Below are 26,597 nucleotides of genomic sequence, written 5' to 3' on the forward strand. Positions count from 1 at the left end.
CGTGACTCAGCCGGTCAACAGTGTTTGTGCTGTCCTTAAAGCTGGTCGTCAACTGAGTAAAGAATGTTCAACAGGACAGCATGACTTGACACTTTAAACCAGTTTGCCTGAGGAAGATAAACAGCTGGTTTAAACGTCACATTTAGCATATATTAAGTTAGATATTAAATGGCGCACGTAATCAAAAATGAAAGGTAGGCGGAACGGAACCGTGACCAGAAAAATTAGATATGTTGATATTGCTACTCACCAGAAAGAAAAAAACATTGAGTTGCATGATATAACGTGACTGTATTTTGAATGCCGCCTATACATTAAATTGATAAGGCACAGGTGTGCTTTAAATGATGTGTTGTTTTCAGGTCGCCTGATGGTCTTGTGAAACACAGCGGAGGTTGTCACTGCGGCGCGGTGCGTTTTGAGGTGTGGAGCGCCCCAGATTTACACGTGTTCAATTGCAAGTAAGGCTATCTCCAGCCATTAACTGTTACAGTACAAAATTCTTGGCAAAATGAGTGATCACGTGGAAGGCTTTCTGAACACTAGCAACAGTGAAGCATTTAAAAGAATAAATAAATAAACTTGGCAGTGGGAATAAAAATACATCAGTAAGCTAATTTATAGTAGGCTTAAATAGCCTAATATATTGTGTAATCAAATGTACTGTAGTAAAATACTTTTGATGCTAATAAGAAATTACCCAATACAATACTAAGTTTTCAACCACTATATATATATATATATATATATATATATATATATATATATATATATATATATATATATATATATATATATATATATATATATATATATATTAGGGCTGCACAATATTGGAAGAAAACTTAAATTGCGATTATTTTTATTTTCTGCGATTTCATTGAGATATTTCACCAAAGAACTTTAATAGCTCTTATTTTTAAATAATTAATACGTCTATATTGAATGGGAAGATTTTGTAGAGGAGTGCATCTGCTGAAAAACTAATAGACAAATTGCCAGCACAGATAAATACAGTAAACCAACAATAAATGAAGGAGTCTAACAGCATTTAGGCACAGAAATAAAATAATCAAACAAACAATAAAGTTGTATAGTCTATATTTTATAGATTATAAACAAAATTAGTTTTTGTTAAAGCTAAAAAATGCAATAATTCTTTGTTCCCAAATGCTTAAAGCTCATTTAAAGTGCTTACACAGTCAAAGAGCTTAAAACACACACAACTAATAAACTTTCTAATTTTTATAGTTAAACTGAAATGACTCCTCAATTGTACGTGGTTAACTATATTCCTGACTCCACATTACAGATGCTGTGATGTGTATTTGCCCATCCACACACTGCAATATCGATGCTAACACGATATATTGTGCTGCCATATATATATACTGTAGTAAAATCTAAAGTACAGTAAAGTATTAATTACAGTCATCAAACAGTTAATAATATAATATACAGTAAAATACACTTTAACATGGTTCAAAAACTTTATAGTATTTTTATAGTTTTCTTTTCTATATTTTTTTCATGTCATCTGGATGATTAAAGGACATACATGTATTTAACTTGACATAGGTCCAGACAAAAAAAACCTAAATATTTCTATGCATATTCAATAACTTATAAATTATTATTATGAAGAATAAACCTTATTAAAAAAAATCGCCATTTAAAGCAGCTTCTTTAAGTAATAGAAAGATTAATAGAAAGCTTCTTCCGTTGATCTCAGGTGTGTTTGAGGAACTGACAAGAAAAATAAGCATCATCATTTTAAAATCAACCTGATCAATGCAAGAGCCAATGCAAGGGTTCTAATACCGGTGCAATATGATTAAATTACAATTATACAATTAGGGTGCAATTTTATAATATTTTTGAGGTCCTATAAAGAGGTTTTAACAGTATTTTGGACAAAAAAATGATGAGTACTTGAATCATATTCTTGAATGTATATAAATCTGTGTCTTGATGACATACTCATGATAATGAATGTTGAGAGATCAGAAAATGTGGGCTAAAATTTGAAAAATAAATCTAAAAAAGTAGAGGGCCTAAAACCGACCCCTGGGGGACACCAGTAAGGACCTAGCTAATCTCAACCACATCAAAGCAGTCCCATTTCCTTTATTAATTTAAAAGCAAAAGACAATGCAAGATGTACGTATGCTAACTGCTGTTGTGTGTGTCAGTTGCAGCATTTGCACAAAGAAACAGAATCGTCACTTCATCGTGCCAAAATCCCAGTTCACCTTGCTGCAGGTACTGTTTATAATTTGAAGTATATACACAGGATGTAGTAGACTACAATATGGCATATAATGCTAAATATACAATTTTGATGTTTTATAGGGATCAGACAACATAAACACATACACATTTAACACACACATGGCCAAACACACATTCTGCAAAACGTGCGGCGTCCAGAGTTTCTACACTCCACGCTCCAACCCTGATGGGTTTGGTAAGTTATGCAGAGAGTGGAGCACCAGATGGTTTGCTCTGTTATTTCTAGTGGGTTTTTACATATATTCTACCTGTGTTTACAGGTGTGGCACCTCATTGTTTGGACCCTGGAACGGTAAACAGCGTGACTGTGGAGGATTTTTGTGGACAGAACTGGGAGGAAAGTATGCAGGAGCATAAGACTATAAAAAATATGTCAAAACCAACAACACAGAACACATAACTCTGCTTCCAGTGGTCATTTGATCTGTTAGACTACAGGTGTCAAATCCAGTTCCTGGAGGGTTGCAGCTCTGCAGTTTAGTTTCAACCCTGCTTCAACATTACCTGTAGGTTTCACAGGCTGTTTCTCAGTTCCACGAACGCTGAGAACAGACTTGTGTTCTTGTGGAGACCGTTGCCTTAGAAGAAAGAAACTCAAAAGACCGCGAGAACAGAGAACGCATCCTTTGAGAAATGAGATGCTGTCTTGATGGTTATGTGATCTTCACACATTTTTAATGGAAAATTATTTAAACATTACAGCAGGTTTCTCCTGAGACAAATAAGTTATATGTCTGAACTTTATTAATGAATCTATATACAATGAAGTGCTTCCCACCTCCTTTAAATAGCCACAATGACTTCTGAGACTTCTCAAGTGAATTTTGCTCTCAGGTCTGCATCAATGCATCCTCGATATCGAGAACACATCCGGGAACTTTCACGCGTCCTCCGTTCTTGTGGTTCTGAGTTTTGGAAATGAACTTTGGTTTGATGATGGCGTTACACAAGGACGCAAGATTGCTGAAGAATGCCTATTAAGAAACAGCCAAACAAGCCTGAAGGACTCAATTAGTTTGATCAGGTGTGTTTAATTAAGGTTAAAGTTAAACTGTGCAGAGCTACGGCCCTCCAGGAACTGAATTTGACACCTGTGTGTTAGACTTTCAGCAAGAGAACTTAACATGTATTGTCCTGCTTGAGACATGTTTATTGATCAATTATTAACACTGAATCACACTTTGGGTTCGGGTATTGGTTTAACCTCCTATTGTATATGTTAGTGCACTCCTAAACATTGCCAAAACTCACTTTTCTAGATATTTGCATGACATATATTTTCTGAGAAAATGGACTAAATGACTCCTTGTTGAATCGACATGCCAATCTGAGTGAAACAGCATACTGTCAAGAATGCAAACATTAGCTTTCTATAAATATTGGAATGGCATGGTTTTATGATGATAAAAGGATGGTCTTATTGACGTGTACTTACCTGTAACTTCCTATTTCATTTAGACATGTTTTAGCAGAGCATCATGAAAATAGTAAAACTGAATGGAACCACACTCAAAGAGTCATTTGGGAAAACTTTATTAAGATGATAGAGGAAAGATATCAGCCCCATTTATGTATTATATTTCAATACAGGGTGTTATGTATGTATACAGACAACCAATAAAACTAACTTTCAAGAAATAACTGCAATTATTCAACAGTTTGATTGTGTCTCCTATCATCAAATTAATTTAAAACACATTTGCTCTATATTGTTGTATGTACATGTTCAGTACTCAGTCAAAAAACAATAGAGAACAAACTTTTAGATTTACAGACTCATTCAGAAAGACCATTCTGAATAAGAAGATTTGATACAGTACTTGAGGTTTGGAACAGTGCTTTAACTCTACATTAAGTTTAACAACAACAACAACAGTAACGGCAAACGTAAAAACATCAACAAAATATACAAAATAAAATTCAGCTCTCTTTGCTCTGCATTTCTTAAAGGCACAGTCTGTATTTTTGGATTTAACTTCAGTTAAAGTGCTTAAGAAGACTAAGCCTCTCCAGAAAATCTGGCTTTCATAATGTTTAATGAAACATGTGAGGTTCTATATGCCAACAGTTTTAAATAACGTCAGTAGGCTGAACATTATTTTCATGCTGCCATTATTTAGTAACAGAATGACAGCGTAAATGGAATGAAGAAGAAATGTAAAGTAAATGTTTACTAAATGTCAGTGCATAGTCCTGAATGTACAGGAATAGTGTCCAAGATAGTCTAAGCTAATAAATCTTCACATTCTTGGTTTCCGTTGTGATGGCCTGGAATGTGTTTACAAACATGTAGCGTGAGAAGAATATGTAGAGCCGGCGAAACCACAGCAGCTGAGAGCGATGACAGAACATGGCTTTCTGAGGGAAGAAGAAAAGAGAGAAAAATGAACTGACTGCAATTGAGCAATGCCTTACATTTTTTGAAAGGGCTGTGTGTAATCCCTCCAGTTCTACTTGCCTTGCTTCTTTTCCAGCATGAGAGGTAAACACTAACACTAAGTTTGCTGAACTTGCATGCGTTCCAATGAACCGTACCCCAGTTTAATTTTTTAGGCTACTCTGATATGGTTCAAACCTGAGTTCACCTAGAAAGAGTGGTCTTTGGTACAGTACACTATTAGAACTTTTGCAACAGGCATTAATAGCAACCCAGTTATAGGAGCTAGCCACCAGGCTGATTCTTGAGAACTTAAAGGGATACTTCACTCAAAATCGAAAACTACCTCATCATTTATTCTCTCTTTTGGTTTTAAACCATTATGTTCCTTACTTCTGTTGAGAAAAAAAGAGAAAAAATTCTGAAGAATGCTGGTTGATGGTACAAACACTGAAAACTGAACTACACTGTTCCAATTTACTGTGACCTTTTATGTGAAGCTGCTTTGACACAATCTACATTGTAAAAGCGCTATACAAATAAAGGGGAATTGAATTGAATTGGTATTTATTTACTGTCACAGTAGGAAAAACATACTATGGAAGCTCAAGAATTCCAGCGAACATCATTCTTCCAAATAACTTAAAAAGAAGATCAAAAATAGATTTTGAACAAGTGAAGGATGAGTAAATTACAGAGATTTCATTTTTGGGTGAACTATCCTTTGAATTTTTTATTCAGGCCTAAGGATTTGAACACTGTGGATCAGGATGTTAAACGCCACTCATTGGCCATTGTGTTCATGTGCTCAACAGAAATGACTGTGATTTGCTACAATAATCATTGCTTCAAGCTCTTCAGCAAGCGATTGCACTGATACATGCACTGATACATGAACTCCCTAACTACATCAGAACAGCAGAGTCACTTGCTGTCTTCAAGAAACGACTAAAAACTCAACTGTTTAGTCTCCACTTTCCTTCCTAATCTTAACTGCCTCTCTGGCTATACCACTAACTGTACTCTCTCTCTCAAAAAAAAAACTACTATTACTAATGCTTAGCTTCTTAGACTTTACACACCTAAAACTTGTCTATAGCACTTGTTCACTGCTGCTCTTATAGTTGTGTAAATTGCTTCCTTGTCCTCATTTGTAAGTCGCTTTGGATAAAAGCGTCTGCTAAATGACTAAATGTAAATGTAAATACCAAGATACTGGATTTGACTTTGAAAACAAGTTGATAAACGTGTTATCTGCTCATGAAAATGTTTTCAGAAATGGACGTTTGGAAAATGTCTGTAAAAAAGTCTATGTTGACAACACTACTACTCGTCCCATTATACTGGTTTCATTTACACTTTAAGGTTACAGAAAGGGACATCAAGCAATGGATTTGACAAAATTAAACAATGTAGACGCATATGTGATTGCAGAAAAAAGGTGGACTAATCACCAAGTCACATGCTACAACTAATAGGTCAAAACTTCATAAAGGCTGAGAAAAGAACAGTGTCAAAAGTGCACTAACATTAGCTTTCTGTGTGTGTATGAGTTATAAGACTTAAAAATACTGGGCTGATGTTTGTTATGGCATGCATTTGCCCAATCTACATGTACTTAAATTATGGGTAGTTCCTATTGTGTTAGGATAAACAGTACTCTGACCAACGTTTATTAGAAATTTATTTTAGGTGTTTTTTACTTTATTATAAGAGGACAGTATGTAGTCAGGAAGCAAATTGGGAAAAAGAGGAATGCTATATGTCTGCACTGCCCACTAGGCTATCGGCACCAACAACTCTGACAAACTTAAAGAGCCCCTTTTTGAAAATGATCTTCCATGCAGCGTGTAACACAGCTCTAAGTGAATGAAAACATCCAGCTGAGGTTTAAAATCTGAAAGTGCTATTGGTTCTTTAACGAAATAGTCGACTCAGAGTCGAATAAATCAATAGTGTGGGGTTCGGAACTTTTGCTTGAACGCATCGACGTCCATACGGTACATCACCAAATATAAAGTGAAAGTAAAATGTGAACACGGGAAATCACGGAACTGATCCTGACACGAAGATGACAATCACTAACAGATGGAGATTCGGTTGCGGGGAATAAAGGGTTAAAGTTCATTCTCAGAGCAATACCACAGTATAGCCAACCTAGTGCTGTGTTTGTTCCTGTCCTTTTTCAGATTTTTGATACAATAACCTACACTGAGACGTGAGATTCGTCGGCCGTTTGCTATTAAAGGATGGCGCAGCAGAGACTATTATGTATGGGACTTTGTCAGTAACTGTTCATTTGGAACAGTTTCTTCCTCACCCAGATCATAACATTTAAATGTGATTAAAATTGTTGCCTCGTTTTGTGCAGTTTGCAAAATATGTATTTAATTGTGTGTTGTAACTTGTAATTGCTCCACGCGGCGTGTAAACACTCATTAATTATAGATCAGTGCTTGTACTGTATCTCTTAGGTTAAATCTTTAAGAGGCTATTCACATATCGTGTCCAAAACCACGTTGATAATGCGACACTTGCTTCTTCCTTTATCGATTTAAATGTGTTTCGTGCTTGCGATCTCCTGCTGTTTGTTGTTATGGCCACCTTCGGCTGTGCCTCACACGCTCTGCGCGGTCAATTTTCAAAATAGTTCAACTTTTGCCAGTGCGTGGATTAATACTGAATGTGTGTTGTTATTACTTGGGGTTGGCGTTAAGAGTAGAGTAATATGCTGCTGTTTAACTGCATTGCTTTAATGTATTCCTGCATTGGGCACTCACACGTTTCTCTCTGTCTCGTGCTGAACCCAGTTGACCAACAGACTGGGTCATTGGACTAATCACAGCAGATTAGCCTCACGCAAAGGAGGGCTTTGGTAACAAACCGCTGAACAAATCATATGGGAGGGATAATTAGGTAAAAAAAATGCATATTATAAGATAATGAAAATGTATCCAAATCAGCCTGTTGTTGGAGACCCCCAAAACCAAGATATGACCTTTTATAATACAAAATAGAGGCTCTTTAATTTAGATCCCCCTTCGTTTCCTGTTCCTACACTGTAAACACAACAAAAACAGTTATAACAACTCTAAAAATGTCCCTCGCCTATTGATAACATGCAGTTTGGTGTGTATTTATTTGTTTTCATAATATGTGACTGACATACTGCAAACAGTGAGAATATATCTAATTACTGCTTGCCCTCAGCAGAAACTGATTCCCGAGTTCTTTTGAACTTTTGCATTACATTTGTATAAAAAAGTCACGTGCCATTTTGTCAGCACTTTGAAAATAAAATCAAATATAAAAATTCCAAATCCATGCAAATGCGAAGCAAACAAGTAACCGTATTTATCCATTTTGTTGCTGGACTGGTACAGCTAGTTGAGACTTTGGCAGGTCAGACAGAGGAACTGCGTCATTCAGAGACCTCTGGACTGGATTAGTTAACGCTTAAAGTAAAGGATCAAAGTACCAATGTATTAGTCAGCAATACAGCTTTGTTTTTGAGCAGGAGCTTTTGAATGGTTTGCATTCATAGTCTGCCATTTAGACTTTAGCCTTAGGTTACTTGTGAACACGGCTGTACTTTAAAAACTGAAAACCAAGAAATACTCATAATGTTTGAAAGGGATACCTTAATACCTAATTTCTGATCATAACTGATGCAGGGTGTTTAGTTTTAGTTTAGAGGTCATTGTGTCTAAGACGAAGCTCTTTGTTTTGGGGACAGTAATTTACTCACCCTTCACAAGTTTTGTCTGTAGAACACAAAAGAAGATATTTTAAAGTAAGCTGAAAACCACTATTGACATCGATAGTAGAAAAAAATGCTACGAAAGTCAAAGCTTACAGATTTTCAGCTTTTTTTTTTATACAATAGAAGAAAGAAACATAGACCCCGTTTACACTGTCAGGTCTTGATGCCCAATTCCGATTTGTTGCCGTTTACACATTCTTTTAATTGTGACCCATATCTGATTCATGCGTTTACACTTGCCATACAATTTACAACGTCGCACATGCGTAAAGGCGGATTCTAGCATCTGCTCCACACTAGCCACGATGAAAGAAACTGTCTTGCTTTTAGCTCTGCAAAATATGTGAAGTTCGCCCAACTTTAAAATGATTTTGAGGCAGAGGAGGAGGGAAAGGGCTGTCAATGCAGCTTGCGCCTATAGTTTATATATGGTGTCCTCCACCATTCAGAGAAATTTATGGCTACGAGAGAGATCTCGGGTCTAGTGGGAGCAAATTGTGGCGACTGAACACTTTCCTCCTCCAAGTTTCCTCTGTTGTTGTTGTTTACCACATCGCCGTCTCCACACACGCTTTTCCTTCTACGTCATTAAACCGCGGAGAAGTACCACAATGTAACAAGTCTAATTACACACAAAACGGAAGACCTCAATAAATCCAATCTGGCTGTTTACACGATAGTCACATTGTCACATATCTGATTTATTTCCACATATGAAGGAGGCCTGAAACTGATCTCTGAATATTTTCGTTTTTACATGGTCATTGAACAAATCCAATCAGCAAAAAATCTGAATTTGGTCACATTTAACTGGCAGTGTACATGAGGGCTTATACAGGTTTGGTACAAGTGAAGGGTGAGAATATGATGACAGAATTTTCAGTCTTGGGTGAACTATGCCCTTAAAGCACATGATTTGTGACACACCTTGGCACGTTTATAGTCCTCTCGTCCAATGACACAGCAGAAATCAGAGGGGAGGAGCCAGCTGACCGGCAGCTCTAAGACAGACAGGTACTTCCTGATGATGCTAATAGATTGAAGCGAGAAGATCTGGCAACCTGTGGGTACAGAATTATAAAAAAGCGTAAGATTAGTAAAGGCTTTGCCCAGTAAGTCATTCATTATTATGGGATAAGGTTTTAATAAATCATTTTAAAGAGACAGTGGTGAATATAAACTGCTTCAATGTGACAGTCGTGTTGTCAACATATTGACTGGTTTTATCAATAAAAACTGATTGCATATACTGTAATAGGATTCTATTTTATGTATTATTCATACAGTTCATATAAAAATATTGAAGCAATTAACTGATAATAACATTCAACATGATAATAGTAATAGATATTTATTGAGCAGCATATTATATTGATTGTTGGATATGGATTTAGTAACATCAAATAAGTTGAAATAAAATACACTCACCGCCACTTTATTAGGTAAACACTGTCCAACTGCTTGTTTACGCAAATTTCTAATCAGCCAATCACATGGCAGCAACTCAATGCATTTATGCATGTAGACATGGTCAAGATGATCTGCTGCAGTTCAAAGCGAGCATCAGAATTGGGAAGAAAGGTGTTTTAAGTGACTTTGAACGTGGCATGGTTGTTGGTGCCACACAGGCTGGTCTGAGTATTTCAGAAACTGCTAATCTACTGGGATTTTCACGCACAACCATTTTTAGGGTTTACAGAGAATGGTCAGAAAAAAAGAAAATATCCAGTGAGCGGCAGTTCTGTGGGTAAAAATGCCTTGTTGATGCCAGAGGTCAGAGGAGAATGGCCAGACTAGTTCAAGCTGATAAAAAGTCAACAGTAACTCAAATAACCACTCGTTACAACCAAGGTAAGCAGAAGAGCATCTCTGAATGCACAACACGTTGAAACCTGAGGCAGATGGGCTACAGCAGCAGAAAACCACACCGGGTGCCAATGCTGTCAGCTAAGAAAAGGAAACTGAGGCTACAATTCACACAGGCTCACCAAAATTGGACAATAGAAGATAAGAGAAACGTTGCCTGGTCTGATGAGTCTCCATTTCTGCTGTGACATTCTATAGACTGGTTTCTTGAACATGACAATGAGTTCACTGTACTCAAATGGCCTCCACAGTCACCAGATCTTAATAGAGAACCTTTGGGATGTGGTGGAACGGAAGATTTGCATCATGGATGTGCAGCTGACAAATCTGCAGCAACTGGGTGATGCTATCATGTCAGTATGGACCAAAATCTCTGAGGAATATTTCCAGTACCTTGCTGAATCTATGCCATAAAGGATTATGGCAGTTCTGAAGGCAAAAGGGGGTACAACACAGTACTAGTAAAGTGTACCTAATAAAGTGGCCAGTTAGTGTATATTTAAATAGAAAGTATTTATGATTGTACTAAAATTTTACAGTAATATTACTGTATATTTCACTATATTTAGTGATATAGTTAAATAAACAACATATTTTCCTAGGCAAAGACTTTCATAAAGGGCATGGACTAGCCTCTGAACGTGGACACGAGAAACCTCCTGATACTGAGAGATAATGACAGGGTCATCAGAAAGAAGATCTGGCTGATTAAAAAAACACTAGGCGTCAAGACAGTTCACAGAGGATCAGCTACGTAAAATAAGTTTCAACCAGAAACAGATGGGAAACACTGGATTAACACTCCTAACTGCCCCTTAGTATGGAGTGGACACTGAGAAAGAAATTCAGCTGGAAATTTAAGCCAAATCGGAAATAAATGTTGTCAGTTTAAAAAAGTCTGTAAAAACTAGAGAAATAAAAGAGTGTCCACTAAACACTCTTTGAAAATATTTGAATATTTAGCCCTCTGAGTCTGAACACTTGTTCATGTGAAAGCATATTGACTCCTAGTGGCCTGAGTAGTGAACTGACCGTTTCTATTGCATCAGTTCTGCTCTGATGAATCTTTGCTTATTTTTCTTTTCATTTAAACAATGGAGACATGATATCAGGATGATTTCAGGAGCTTTCTAGCTTGAAAGTAAGAAAAGGTTAAATTAGCTCAGTTGTAACTCCTGGAAAACGTTCATTGAATTATACTGGTGTTTTCCAGAGTGAACTAAATGAAGAGCACCAGTGGATGGAGTACTTTGCTTAGAAAACATACTACCAGCACCACTACCAGCACCGAGGAGATGTTTTAAAGGGATAGTTCACCCATAACTGAATATTCTGTCATCATTTACTCATCTTTACTTATCACAAACCTGTTTTAGTTTCTTTTCCCTGTTGAACAGAAAAGAAGATATTTTGAAGAAATTTGGAAACCTGCAACCACTGACTTCCATAGTATTTGTTTTTCCTGCTATACTCTCCTCACATACATTTTCAGCTGCAAGGAAAGCTGAAAATGCAATATAGTCAGCCACAAAAATGTGTCCATGACCTTTCTTTTATTGTTATTTTTATGGCTTTTGTGACATTCACTGTTAACAATTTCCTGTAGAATCTACAGTAACTTCCTGACAGCAGTTCACCAGTAATATACTGTAAATCAATTAAAGCAAAAATACCGTGCTTAAATTCACTGCACCATTTATCTCACTGTATTTGTATTTTCAGTTTTCTGTATTTTTATAATTAAACTATAAATTACAGTAATATACTGCATAACTGTCCAACAGTTGTCAATTGTCATAGTGTTTTTAGCTTTCTTCAAAATATCTTCTTTTGTGTACAACATAATAAAGACGGTTTGGAACCACGGAGAGTAAATAATGAGTACAAATTCATTTTTGGGTGAACTATTCCTTTAATCTAGGGTTGTTCAAACCTGTTCCTTAAAAGCTAAAGCTAACTGTAAATTTAACTCTTATAAATGCCACATATACTCAAATCAATGACCCCAAAACATGAGTTAAAACACCTAGTCTTACTCTATATTATCAACCAAAATAATATTTAACATAATACCATGTTAAGTGCATAATTTAACAATGAATATAATGAGACTGACTTACCTTCATGTATACGTCCAGCAGAAGCTAGATGACTGTTGTTGAAGACAGAAAAATTATATATTATTAATATAATATACCAAAGTTACAACCATATATGTTTCAAAATATATTATTAACCACGATGACAATGATGCTGCTGATATAAATTGTGTACAGATATTACCAATGATTTTCTGAAGATTAAATAAATCTGTATTTTGGGACTGTCAACAACAACAAATTCATTAAAAATGTATTTTTATCAGTTTATCTGCGGGGAAATATGTTAGATACGCTGCAAAAAATACAAAAAAACATCACTCACATATTTATTTAAAGATATTACAGGGCAGATATTTGACTTAACTGACCATCATCTTCAGTGTTCAACAGATCGAAGAAACTCAAACAGGTGTGAAAGTGAAGGATGTGTAAAAGATTATAACAGATTAACTAGTATATATTTATTTTCATCTTTTCTGTTTGTTTCAGTCATTAAAAATGTACCATTTATCAAAATCTTTCATGTTGCATTTCACATTATTACCTTAATCTTCACATATGAGCAGGCACAGCCATTTGAATCGTTTTGGTTCAAGACTTACGGTCTTATTCACTTCCATTGATTTTTAGATATTTAAAACAGCTCGTTTTGCTGTTTGATGTTGAAAACTGATATTTCTTATTATATTATTATATGACTTTTTACGTATAGTTATGCACACACTAGTTTGTAAAGCAAGTAGTTTGACCGTTTTTTGTCGTTTATTATCCCTAGTCATTTCTCCCATAGGCAGCTGAATCAAAGTTCTAAAACAGTCACAAAAACGAGCGCACTTCCACATTGAAGAATAAGGTTAACAAATACAAAGCAATTTATTGATTAAACGTAATTAATTAAACAATAAATTAATTCCAAACTACACGGTATATCACTTTGAAGTACTTTCTATTCACAATTTGTCCAGTTAACCAGAATACTACTATTCATATTTATTTGCATGCAGTCTCCTAAAGTGCAACTCTCTCTCTCCCAAAATGTGTGTTACAGTCTTAAGCATGCATACACACACACACTGGCATTGGTTTACGAGGACTCTCCATAGGTGTAATGTATTCTATACGGTAAATAACACTTATTATCTGGCCCTATCCCTAAACCCAACCCTCGAAGGAAACCTGTGGCAATTTTTGAATGTCACAATATATTGAATATGTTGCCTGCTACATATGTTTTTTAAGTGTTTAGAATTACAAGGACATGTCTTCATAAACCACCTCAACGTTGGAATACCTAGATCATGCTACATGTCATTTCAAAATGTCTGTCCTTGTCAACCATCAAAAACAGTACACACACAAACACACAGGCACACACACACTTCCTGAGGTCTGGGTTTTTCTCAGATTAGAGTGAGCTCTAAATCCACATGCAGTTCCTGGAAGTGTCTGTCATGTCCTGGCTCTCCCAGTCACACCACCTGTGTTGGCCGAGCTCAGACTGAGACGACGCCATCCCAGAGCCAACTTCACCACTGCTTCCTTTCTCTCTCTCTCTCACACACACACACAAATAAATTCATCTACAACAGCACAGAAGAGACAGATGTCCGAGAAGACTGGCTCGGTTTCTTCAAACCAAATATTGCTCAATAACTAAACACTGTTTGTTCAGACTGTACTGCTAGCCCTTATGTAAGTCACTGCTTCAAGCCTGCAAAATGCCTCAATTACCCATATTTATGTTATCAATGATTCAACTTTGATAACCATTTACAGAAGAAAGCATTAGGATTCATACAGATTGCAAAGTATTGTGCAGAGTCCTGCAGTCACAGTAAATTGTTGCAACAAGACTGAGGATCAGATTTTTTTTTTGTCCCTCTGAACTGATTTAATGTTTTGATGCTCTGCTGGAATGGTTTATAATATGGTATGATATCTAGATAGAGTTGAGTGCATACTTTTGGGTACGATTTTGTCTCTTTTATAAAAAAATTATAAAAGAAATGTTAAATACCTCTTTTCAGAAGCTACTTAAGAAAGTGTACATATTTCTAACAATTCAAAATGAAAATTTGACTTATTGGATCTTTTTAAGATATTATTGACAACAAGTACAAAAGTATAGCTTTTTAACTTGCTGCCAATAATATCTTAAATAGAACCCGGAAATGGTATAAAGACGACCCACCAACTAAAGAGGAATGACACATGCACTTTGATTACAAAAAGAGTATATGGCTGGCCACGGCAATATGATTATTCATAATTTAACATTTAAATAATTTTCGAGGCTATGCCTCTCTTGTTGAGAGAACATGTTTGTTTTTTTTATTTTATACTTATATTTTATTATTGTATTATTTGTTTGATTTTATACTTTTTTTAATTATTTATTTTCTCGATGAGCTTAACTTAATATTTTTATGTTTGTATGAATGTTAATATGTATACATGTGTGGAATGGATGTATTTGTGCATATATATATATATATATATATATATATATATATATATATATATATATATATATATATATATATATATATATATATATATATATATATATATATATATATATATATATATATAAACACAGTTGAAGTCAGAATTATTATCCCCCTGTTCATTTTTTCCACAATTTCTGTTTAACGGAGAGAAGATTTTTTCAACCTATTTCTAGACATAATAGTTTTAATAACTCATTTCTAATAACTGATTTATTTTATCTTTGCCATGATGACAGTAAATAATATTTCACTAGATATTTTTCAAGGTACTTTTATACAGCTTAAAGTGACATTTAAAGGCTTAACTAGGTTAATTAGGTTAACTAGGCAGGTTAGGGTAATTAGGCAAGTTATTGTATAACGATGGTTTGTTCTGTAGACTATCGAAAAAATATATAGCTTAAAGGGGCTAATAATTTTGAACTTAAAATGTTTTTAAAAAAAATTAAAAACAAATATCAAATCTAGCCATAATAAAACAAATAAGACTTTCTCCAGTAGAAAAAAAATATTATCAGACATACTGTGAAAATTTTCTTGCTCTGTTAAACATCATTTGGGAAATATTTAAAAAAGAAAAAATATTCAAAGGGGGGCTAATAATTCTGACTTCAACTGTATATATTATTATTTGTTTGTTTGTTTAGTTCCCACTGATTACATGTTCTCAAAAAACAATAAAAACTAAGCATTAAGAATAATAAAAAAAATTGACATTCAAATTTTCACTTGGGTTTTAGAATAAAGACTACAATTCTCAAATTTGAGGTTAGTGATTTTTTTCTTTAAAGATGCTGAGCAAAGGTACAAACAATAAATACATTTTTAGTTTATGTATTATTTATGTATTATATTCTAACTTCTGCACAAAATGTGATTTATTCCTCAATTTAAGCAGAATTCTTGTCAAATGCTCTTTCAGAAATCGTTATATTATGCAGATTTGGCACACATTTGTATCAATGTACTTATTAGCATCAATTATTATATATTTCTGATTATTATTGATCAATGATGCCGCTTAAAAGTGAAAATACTGTGTTGAATAATACTCTCAAAAGAAAAACGTTTAATTGAAATAGAAATCTTATAAATAGATAGAGACACTTTACTTTTGTGAATTTTACTTTACTTTTACAATTTACTTTTGATTAAATGAATGCATTCTTGCTAAAACATTTTAAGTATTCATTTATTTTATCCTGACTCCAAACTTTAACAATAAAAATCATCTTGCAGATCCTACAAAGGTTTTGTACACTTGTGCATTGACCTGTGGTTTAGCGTTGTTCTCTGTTAGATCGATGTTATGACTGTAACATACATGATCCTTCTGTGTGAATGTGCACTAGGGTAGACAGTCTTCAGGAAGTGCCTCAGACAAACTAAGTTTCTCTGATTGACAAGGTTGCAAGTCAGAGTCTGGGCATGTTTAGATCTAACATAAACTGCGAAACCATTATAGACCATTAGCCCAGCTGGCTATTGTGGATTAAATCTAGTTTGGGAATAATCATGGGAATAATTATAGTTTCTCAGAATCTAGTCAAGTTTGTTGACCAAAGACAACTTGACCAAAAATCATAACCTGTTTTCAAAGCTTGTTTCACTTATTAAAGGGTGAACGGGGCTCTTTGTCGGTTCATCTAAGCTCACTATAATAAGAATAATTGAGGTAAAGGCAAATAAACAACGTTAGTCTGTTTCCTTTTTGAAGACAGATCAAACAGAAAACCTCTATTCTTGCCTAAGCTATGAAATTATTTTCAGAAATGAGAACAATGTCCCTATTTATATCAGTGCTTCAAACTCAATCCTAATATCCTGTAGTTGTAGAGGTAAATCATGAGCTATGACATTAGCACACGTGTACCTGAGGGTCTTGTAGATGGCAATATGATTGGCATGTCCACTCACACCTCTGCCATCAAACGTCAAAACCTGTGAAAACACACAATGTTCAATTAACACAAACAATTTAGTTTGTTTAAAATAAAATAAGGTTTAAATATATATATATATTTCGAGTGTACCCATGGCAAATTATTCCTCTGGGTTTTTACCTCATTCCTGCACCACTCTATTGAAGTGTAAAGATAAAACTGTACAAGAAGTTTCAATTAGTTAGTGCACTAGATATCCTGAATCAGCAATAAACAATACTTTAACCTTCACACTCATTTTAATAGGGGTTAGAAAATTGTTCTTGAAATAAAGTCATATTTCTATTCAGCAACTGATGCATAAAATCCACTAAAGAGAGATAAAGGACATTCTATTTCAAATAAATGCTGTTTAATTGAAAGTTTTGAAAACATATTTGTAACATTTTCAATAAAGCCCATGCTTATAATGAATTATCTCTGTTTATAAGTATTTATAACCATTCTATAACTAGACACAACAAACCTTTTATTGCATTAAAATGACAGTTATAAATAATGCATTTCTAAAGGATATTAATTGTATTATGACTCTTAATAAGGCTTAGTCCCTTTATTAATCCGGTGTTGCCACAGCGGAATGAACTGGCAACTTATCTAGCATATGTTTCACGCCGCGGATGCCCTTCCAGCCGCAACCCATCTCTGGGAAACATCCATACACACTCCTACACTATGGACGATTTAGCTTACCCAATTCACCTGTGCCGTTTGTCTTTGGACTGTGGGGGAAACCGGAGCACCTGGAGGAAACCCACGCGAACGCAGGGAGAACATGCAAACTAGATCGTCTTGGCCATGTCTACATGCCAAAATGCATTGAGTTGCTGCTATGTGAATGGCTGATTAGAAATTTGCATTAACGAGCAGTTGGGCAGGTATACCTAATAAAGTGGCTGGTACCTGTATATACATTTATGGAGATCGCGAATTATGTAGCCAGAGGAACGTAAGGCTGCATTTCGTCTTTAAAACGTATGCAACGGGATGGTATGATGCCATTTATTTTTGAGCTTACCAACTGACCGCTTACCTCCGTGTGGACGGCTTTCCCACTGTTAGCAGTTTGTCCAGTGGCTTGCCGTGTACATCAGAGGTTTTAAGATGAAGGGCTCTATTTTGACGATGCATGCGCAAAGTGCAAAGCGCAGGGTGCAAACGCATTAAGGGCGTGTCAGAATCCACTTTTGCTAATATAAGGTCGGAAAAATCTGCTTTGCACCATGGCGCATGGTCTAAAAGGGTTGAGCTTATTTTCTTAATGAGATATAGGTGTGTTTTGAGAATAAACCAATCAAAGTTTCAACTCCCATTCCCTTTAAGAGTCAGTTGCATCGCGCCATGGTGCATTTGCTATTTACATGACGTAAAGTAAGTGAAAGTGGAAAAACCGAGCATTTCACTAGCAAGAAAACAGTTAAACAGAGCATCTACAGCGTGAGAATGAGAGATAAGCCTCCTCATTAATTTTCACTTTCGCTCTCGTGGATAGGGAAACCTTGTACGCACAGACATCCATTATTCTATAAATAATTAATTTTGTTTGTTAAGCGCAAATATTTGTTTCAAAACAATTTCTAAATTCAGTTCTAATTTCCAGCAAATGAATAAATGAACAATAATAACGAAGTGTGTTAAAAAACTGAGTTATATCCAAATACACATGCTGTGACCCATATGGTCTAAAACCTGACAGGTGGGCAAATCTAATCTTGTTTTTAATAAAACAAATATAAATATGCGTAAAATAAATATTACTACTACTAATAATGACATTATACAAAAGCAAATTGTCATGAATAAACTGAAAAAGCCCCTCGAGATGAAGAAGGCATGAAAGTATGGTTTTTATATTTATATAGGCTAGAAAATAATATATTCTGTAGTATTTTAATCCTTTATATTTATATCCTATATATCCTTATTATATCCTATATATATCCTTAATATTTTAATTCTTTTTTATATGAAAAGATATTTGTGTATTGCTCTACATCCTTTACATACAACAGTTTGTATTAAGCAATGTGTAAGCGAGGCGCACAACTAATGCACTCTGCGCTGGACAACAGACCGGCTTTGTTCTGGTCTATAGAACAGACTATTATAGTTTCTCAAAATAGCAACGCGCCAGCAATGCGCCTCAACACGCCTCCTTTTTAGATCAGAACGCCTATGGGCGCACATATGAGCGCAAATTTTGAAGTGCATTTGCTATTTAAACAGCGTGGCGCAAAACGTCAGAACAACTCTTGCGCCAAGCTGAAACTAGAAAACAACAATTGTGTCGCGCCTTGGGCCCAATTGCGCCGGTTGTATGATAGGGCCCGAAGTCTTAAGAAGTCAGTCAGTCAGTCGACAGTGGCCTCTAGTGGATTTACATGAGAACAGCAGGTGCGAATAGCACTCGCGAGAGAAATTTGAGATCGTACAAAACTAGTTCTGCAGAAATGTATATATAGGTACGCATTCATAATGAGCCTGGGTTGAGCTTTATAGAATGTGTTACAAACATTAATAACAAGAAATTAAATATGCACCCTATTCAGCATGCACTCTCAGACAAAAACTGTCCCTAGGTCTCTTCAAAGGTACGTTTTTGTAAGTTTTAGTTATTAACACAAAAACTTTAAATACAAAAGTGTACCTTTTGAAAGAAACACTATAGTGGCAGCTTTTTACCTTTATTTCTGAGTGTGAATTCTAAAAGATTGTGTGTGACATTGAAGACTAATGGCTGCTAAAAATTGAGCTTTATTTACACTTCAAAATGCACTGAAATAGAAAACAGTTTAAAACTGTAATAGTACTCATATTCTTGCTGTTTTAACAACATTTCTGGTCCTAAAATTACAACGCAGCCTAAAACATTCAAATATGATTGTTTTACTATTAGAAGATCAGTGATAACATTCTTGTAACTCTAATACAAGTTCAACAATTTGTTGGAAAGTTCAACTGTAACTTTTCTTTTCTCAAATCCCAAAGAACAGAACTTAATCTTGCAGGCTTTCTTCCCCGCGTTTGCATTCTTTCTTTCCTCTGAAGAACAGGGGTGAAAAGGTGAACACAAGACAAAAAACAAACAAAAGAAAAGAGCTCAAAAATAAGATGGACTTGGTGGGAGATGCTGCCAGAACTGTGTGGAAATTCTTCTATCTGTGCCTTGTTTGCTGCGTCACCAGATGAGAGACTCTGCCTTTGCTTTCCAAGCGGGCTCGTAGCTTGAGAGCGCCAAGGGTGGAGGAAAATATGGATAACAAAATAATAGATTGTGGCAGGTATGCAGGCTGATGCCAAACACCACGAGGCGAGTGAGTCAGCTTTCAGAGGAGAATATTGGTGAAATAAGCAAATAGGAGAAACACACAGACAGAGAACGAACACACACAATCAAGCTGCAACAGGATTCTACAAAGTATGCATGACACAAAGTCAAATGTATTATTTGAAGGATTGAATATTTCACACCTGATCTATACGTCTTTCAAAACATCTACGCACAGAAACACTAGGCTATAACGGCATTATGTGGGTCTGTTAGTTTAACTTCGCATCAATAAAAACCAGACTGTAAGTATTTACATAACCTTTTAAAAAGATAAATGATTGCTTTAGAGTAGACAAACTGAAATTGTATGCACTTGATGACATTTGTCTGTAAGTAAAGCAAATAATAAACATGTCTAGGCTCGTATAATAGGGTGAAAGATGAAAATACACTTTTTGGTTTCATTTCTGACTGTATTTATATTGTAGTGCATGTATAATGCCTCATTAACAATGTTATAATGTGTTGAATCATGTCATGATTAACAAGGAATAGCAACAGGACTAATACTTTGGTTTTATAGTCATTAGAAAAACTAGGTAATAAGTAGGTACTTTTCTCTAAACCTACTCCAGTACTACATCTCATGTACCGCATCTTATATAACCAAGTAAAGTGCACTGCAAGCACTTGTTAAGTACACACATTATAAAATAAGGTATAATCAATTCATAATGTGGCCATAATTTTATATCCCAGATTTTCATATCTTCTAGTTTCCAAATGGTCATATGTCAATATAGTTTTCTTAAGATTGGAAAAGTTTTAAGTTATATCATGTCCTGCTTAAACATTAACCTACATATTGATTGTTCATGAGTGCTCATTGATGCTTTACTGTTTGAGCATAATAATATTCTGCATCCCTTAATCCTGCCTTATTATACAACCACTATACTTCCACACAATTAATTATTCTCAATGCATTAAGAACATCATAAAGCACACATGCAGGGTTCATATAAAGGGATAGCAAGTTTTCAAACATAAATAGATAAAAAAACAAATAAATAATAAAGAGCTTTAATTTTTTGGTCGTTACAAAACATTTCAATTATCTAAAATACTGCACAATATATTTTAATGAGCACAAGTGCCTTGTTTATTTTATTTTTTTAAATAAATCGGTTATGCTGAATGATGAAGGAATTAGGGCTGCACGATATTGGAAAAATCTGATATTGCGATATTTAATTTTTCTGCAATTAAATATTGTGATATGAATACAGTTTCACAAGAAGGTTTGAATAGCACTGACGGTTTTACTGGGGAGTCTAACAGTATTCAGGTAGAGAAATTGAATAACCACAATGCAAATAAAAAATAGCTTTTCTTACTTTGTTTTGTCTTGTTTCTAGTCCAAATATAAAAAAAATTCTAAGACCAAGTAAAAATATTGTTCAGTTTTCACCATTAGAAGAAATAAGTAAAATTAAGAGATTTTGTTTGTTTTAAGGACATTATCTGCCAGTGGGGTAAGTAAAATAATCTTGTTTTCACTTTGAAATGTAGATATTTGCACTAGAAACAAGACAAAAATTCTAAGTAAGTAAGTTTTTTATATAAATCATATAAATTCCTATAATATACAGTGATTAAATACAATTCTGTGGCTCCTTGTCAACTATAATTCAGACTGGACATTGCATATCTTTGTGACGTGACTATTGTGATGTGACTATTGATGCTGAAACAATATATTGCGTAGCCCTAGAAGGAACATTCTTCAGTAATCAGATATTATACAAACTCTACTTGAAACATTACAGTAGTCACTTTCCAAAGGGAAGCCATACCAATGCTGACTGGAGAATATGTGAGGGGTCTTTAATAATCTTGCTTGCTATCTTGAGTGTCTGTTGATGTCTGTCATTTATGCATGAAAGAGATCTAACAGGCAAACCAATGATCCTAGAGCACACTGTAACATTATTGGCTTCTTGTGAAACGTTTATTCTTTTTCAAATATTTAGCTTATAATTGTTGTGATTACCAGTGGGATTGCTTGCGCGGACCGCTGGAGAGCATGCTGTCTTTACCCATACCATCCTCCCAGACTACTACTTCCAGCATCCATTGCACTAATCAACCTGCTACAGCTGGTGATAATCTGGACATGGACACACACAGACAACAGTGGCTGATCATTATCACTGATTACATGGACTATATACACCTCTTACACACCCTATTAGGGGTGGGATTCACAAGTTAACTCATGATACGATATTATCACAATGTTTTGTCCAAGATATTGATATATCACGATAATCACGATATCAGCAATGTATCGATATATCACAGCAAAATTATCCACGATATATCATATTAGTAAATGAATAAGAACAAATGCATCAAAATGTTATAAGATGCATTTCTTTTATTAACATCACGTTTTTTAGAATTGAAACAGTGTAACAAAGCACACAGCTATATCAAATAAGCTTAAAAATGCTGAAGTGCAGGGAGCCGTGACTGAAAAGGCACCTCTCTAAATTAGTAGCAGCTTCAACTTTGTGAAATATGCATTTAAGAAAACTGTCAAAATAGCAATTTATTGCTTTCTAGTTTTCTGTAAACTAAAGACACTTATTACAACTTGACCAACTTATTTGATTAATTTTATGCTTAGGCCTGGTTTATTTTTAATGCAAAATCATGCATTCCCACTAGATGAATATATTTTCTTCAAGAACAGTAACTGATCAGAATGCTCATAGAGATGAGCACATACTCCTCTGGGCACTTATAATGCCTCCAGCAGTGGAGAACATTAGTTATTTACTCGGTCAGTTTAAAGAAAGAAATTTTTATTTCCCTAATATTTTCAGCCAAAGTTTTCATAAAGGAACATTTACAAGACATTCCCAAAGTCTGCAATGGTTAAATAAAGGCCCTACAAATTATATGTTCATGTCCTGTTGATATCTTTATCTAATAAAAATGTTGGCGGAATGCAATAGTTTGAGCACATCTTCCTGTATGAAGTCTCACAGCACTGACTGCAGGCACGCACGAGCAATCTAGCGAACTGAAAGCAGGTCTGTGATAGAGAAATTAGTGGAAGATTGAGGAGAGCTGAATGTCTGAAACACACAAATACCTGGTCCAGCTTGAACAGAAGAAGGTATCTATCTACAAGCCTTCACCATAGCAATGGCTCATCTGACAGTGGTTTAAATGAGGCCAGATGTATTATCCACCAGTACTGGATGGCAGCTGGGTGTACTGCACCCAAAACGGTAAACCGCTGCAGTCACTGTAAGACTGAATAATTAATTCAGATCTTTTGTACATTTAGATAATTATCGATACTTGCCGCCAGAGTATCGATAATGTATCGTGACTGGAAATATCACAATATATCGCCAAATTGATATTTTGTCCCACCCCTAACACCTATTTCTGAGTCTTGATTAGTGTTGCTGTCATTATGAAGCTTTTTCTCTTGTTTTGCTTTTCCAAAAAGGTTTTTGAACCTTGATTTGTGATTCTTTGCCGTCTGGATTATGCTTTGGATTATCTTCGTATGACTGTCTGCTCCTGTTTAGACCCTTGCCTGCCTGACCATTCTCTTACTAAAACTGCATTTGGATCCAACCCCTGCCTCCCGTCTCCCTTTTGCAACAATAATTTTAATTGTAGCAGTTTTTACCTATTAAATGAAATTGCTCCAAACAAACAAACAAAAACAAACAAACAAACAAAAACAAACAAACAAAGAAACAAAGAAACAAACAAACAAACAAACAAACAAACAAACAAACAAACAAACAAACAAACAAAAATATCCTTGCCTTGTTAAACATCATTTGGGAAATATATGAAAAAGATATAACATTTATAGCGTTGAAGTCAAAATTATTAGCACAAGAAATGTTCACAGTATGTCTGATAATATTTTTTCTTCTGGACAAAGTCTTATTTGATTTATTTCAGCTAGAATAAAAGCAGTTTTTAATTTTTAAAACCATTTTGAGGTCAATATTATTAGCCCTCTAGAGCAATGTTTTTCTTCGATTTCTTCGACAAACCATCATTATACAGTGATTTGCCTATTTACTCTAACTTGCCTAATTAACTTAGTAAAGCCTTTGAAATGCACTTTAATCTGAATACTAGTATCTTGAAAAATATACTGTCATCCTGGTAAAGATGAAATAATTCAGTTATTAGTAGTGAGTTATTAAAACTATTACGTTTAGAAATGTGGTGAAAAAATCTTCTTTCCTTTAAACAGAAATTGGGAAAAAAATATAAGCGGGGGGCTAATAATTCAGATTTTAACTCTATATAATATGAGAAGTCAAAGACCTTTCTCGTGGATCTCTTAAATTCAAATGCTGGTATAAGCACAGCAGTATTACACATCTGTTTAAACCAAAGCAGTCTATTTGTGTACAAGTGCCCTACCCACAATCCTCTGCTCCTTGTGAGAGAGCGGTAAAGCACACAAGACGTCCACTGCTCTTTTCCCACATGTCTGAAAGCCAAAGTCAAATTGAAGTGTAATGTTATAGCTCAGCATCAGTATTTCCATCCCCGCAGCCTCTTCGGCTTAAATCAAACATAAAATTACGGCTGCAGTGAAAGCGTGTGCAGCCTGTATTAGTGCGCGAGTGTGTGGTGTAACGTCAGACCGGTTAACGTTCACATGTACACTTATAATGGACAATCGTGGATGGAGGTAAACCAAGTCATGTCGCAAGAACAGTGTTTTGTTTTCTGCCTTGTTTATGCTAGTCCTTCCCTGCTTGGCTTTTTTGGGAATTTCATGGCATGCAGGCGGAGAAAAGGGGAGCGGGAAGAAGGAAAACATTCAACAGAACACGTGAGAAACAGAGAGGAGGTGAAAGAGGGGAAATGTTTGTTCTAATCTTGATTTCAGATGTTTTTGGGATCTTTTTCTGCAAGTCCTTAGAGCAGGCTGATGGATATCTCCACATTGGTTGCCAGCAGTGACCCTGGGGAACCACATGTGTCTGCTTCAATGGTATTATGGGATATTACAGCATGTGTAATTAGGGCTAAATACAGGGGGGCAATAAAAAGCTTGTCTTATTGAATTAATCCTGCTGATGTGTTCTTGTTCAAAGAGAAAAACTTAAAAATAAATCAGATGAATCAGTTATTTCAGCTAAATGACCACTGGAAAAAGATGGAATCTCTGAAAAAACATAAACTTCAATTGTTTTCAATCTCTTTGACACACATTTACAACATAAATTTCTTTTCTTGTGTAATATTTCCACCAATATTTTCGCTGTAATTAAGAAAATCTGCTCTGTAATCTTTTAACATTAAAGTAAATCAAATAGATTTTTAGTAGAAAACTATTATAATTATTTATTTTGGCCACACAGATAATGTAAAAATTCAAGAGGGACAACCTCAGTTAAATATGGTATTCTCTAAATTATTGTTTTGTTAGTGTTTAGACCAGGGGTGTCCAAACTTAGTCCTGGGGTCCGTTCTTCGTACCTTGCTTAAATGATGTAAGATGATTTGTCAGATCCTGGATCTTTTAATCTTGATAAATGATCTCTGGCTAATTTGGTTCTCCAAATAAGTTGGCGAATCAGATTAAAATGTGCGGATGAACTGCTCTGAGATCGCTGCGTGTGTTGTGAAGGACAGATCTATTGATCCTCGAAATCATGATCAGCAATGCAACGATTGGCTGACGGCACAGCAGCATAATGACATCATCTGATTAATATTCAATTATCCATGTGAGCAAAATTATATAAAATTCGTAGTAAATGGTTTGGTAAATATGATATGCAATAACTTTACACATTTGTTGTGAGCTGCAGGCTTTATACTTTCATGTGTCAAGAGTATTTAGCAATATATTTAGTTTTATGTTTTAGATCGGATTTTATTTACTATAGCTTAGGCCTATTTTAGTTTCTTGATCGGTGTAAGGAATTTAAATTAATTTTGCATCAAAAAGCATTTTGATATTGGTAAAGGTGTTTGCAACTTTTGCAAAGCATCAAATCACCAGCATATTAGCAGTCAAAACATGCATAACTGCATAAATTATTATTCCTTTATAAAAAACAAACAAAAACAGTTGAATATTGTGCGGGTCTATTATCTTACAGAAATTGTACTATAGCTGGAATCTGGTACCTTTAAATAGTGCGCATTTGTATCTAAATAATCCACATTAATAAATGTTCTTTTTGATCACCTTGGGGAGAACCACTGTGTTTTTGTACTTTTATTTACTAAGGTTTATTTATACAAATATTTTTAAACTTATGTGTATATAAACATAAATATTATTAATTATATTATTAGCACATATAATGTATGGCAATACATCACCCACCCCCTTCCCTAAACTCAATCAAAAATTTAAAAAGCAATCCAGAAAAAGTAAAGCTCCCTGATTTTTACTACGT

At 34.9% G+C, this 26,597-nt stretch overlaps 2 protein-coding genes across 2 annotated transcripts in view; one reads left to right on the forward strand and one right to left on the reverse strand.

The window, feature by feature from the left end:
* cenpv (centromere protein V) lies at positions 1 to 3,718 on the forward strand. The gene is made up of 5 exons (XM_056458223.1): positions 1 to 194; positions 363 to 461; positions 2,193 to 2,262; positions 2,353 to 2,467; positions 2,553 to 3,718. Exons 1-5 carry the CDS (start codon positions 169 to 171, stop codon positions 2,690 to 2,692), a joined length of 450 nt encoding a protein of 149 aa, XP_056314198.1. The 5' UTR covers positions 1 to 168; the 3' UTR covers positions 2,693 to 3,718.
* Positions 3,719 to 4,521: 803 nt separating this feature from the next.
* pigl (phosphatidylinositol glycan anchor biosynthesis, class L) overlaps positions 4,522 to 26,597 on the reverse strand; it is a 49,315-nt gene continuing 27,239 nt past the window's right edge. Inside the window, exons 4-7 of the mRNA XM_056458222.1 lie at positions 16,784 to 16,851; positions 12,419 to 12,450; positions 9,360 to 9,493; positions 4,522 to 4,650 (exon numbers count right to left, since the gene is read on the reverse strand). Coding sequence (XP_056314197.1) covers positions 4,522 to 4,650; positions 9,360 to 9,493; positions 12,419 to 12,450; positions 16,784 to 16,851 — 363 coding nt within the window. The remainder of the gene's footprint in view (positions 4,651 to 9,359; positions 9,494 to 12,418; positions 12,451 to 16,783; positions 16,852 to 26,597) is intronic.

This window comes from Danio aesculapii, chromosome 5 (assembly GCF_903798145.1).
Source record: "Danio aesculapii chromosome 5, fDanAes4.1, whole genome shotgun sequence".
Classification (NCBI taxonomy): Eukaryota; Metazoa; Chordata; class Actinopteri; order Cypriniformes; family Danionidae; genus Danio; species Danio aesculapii.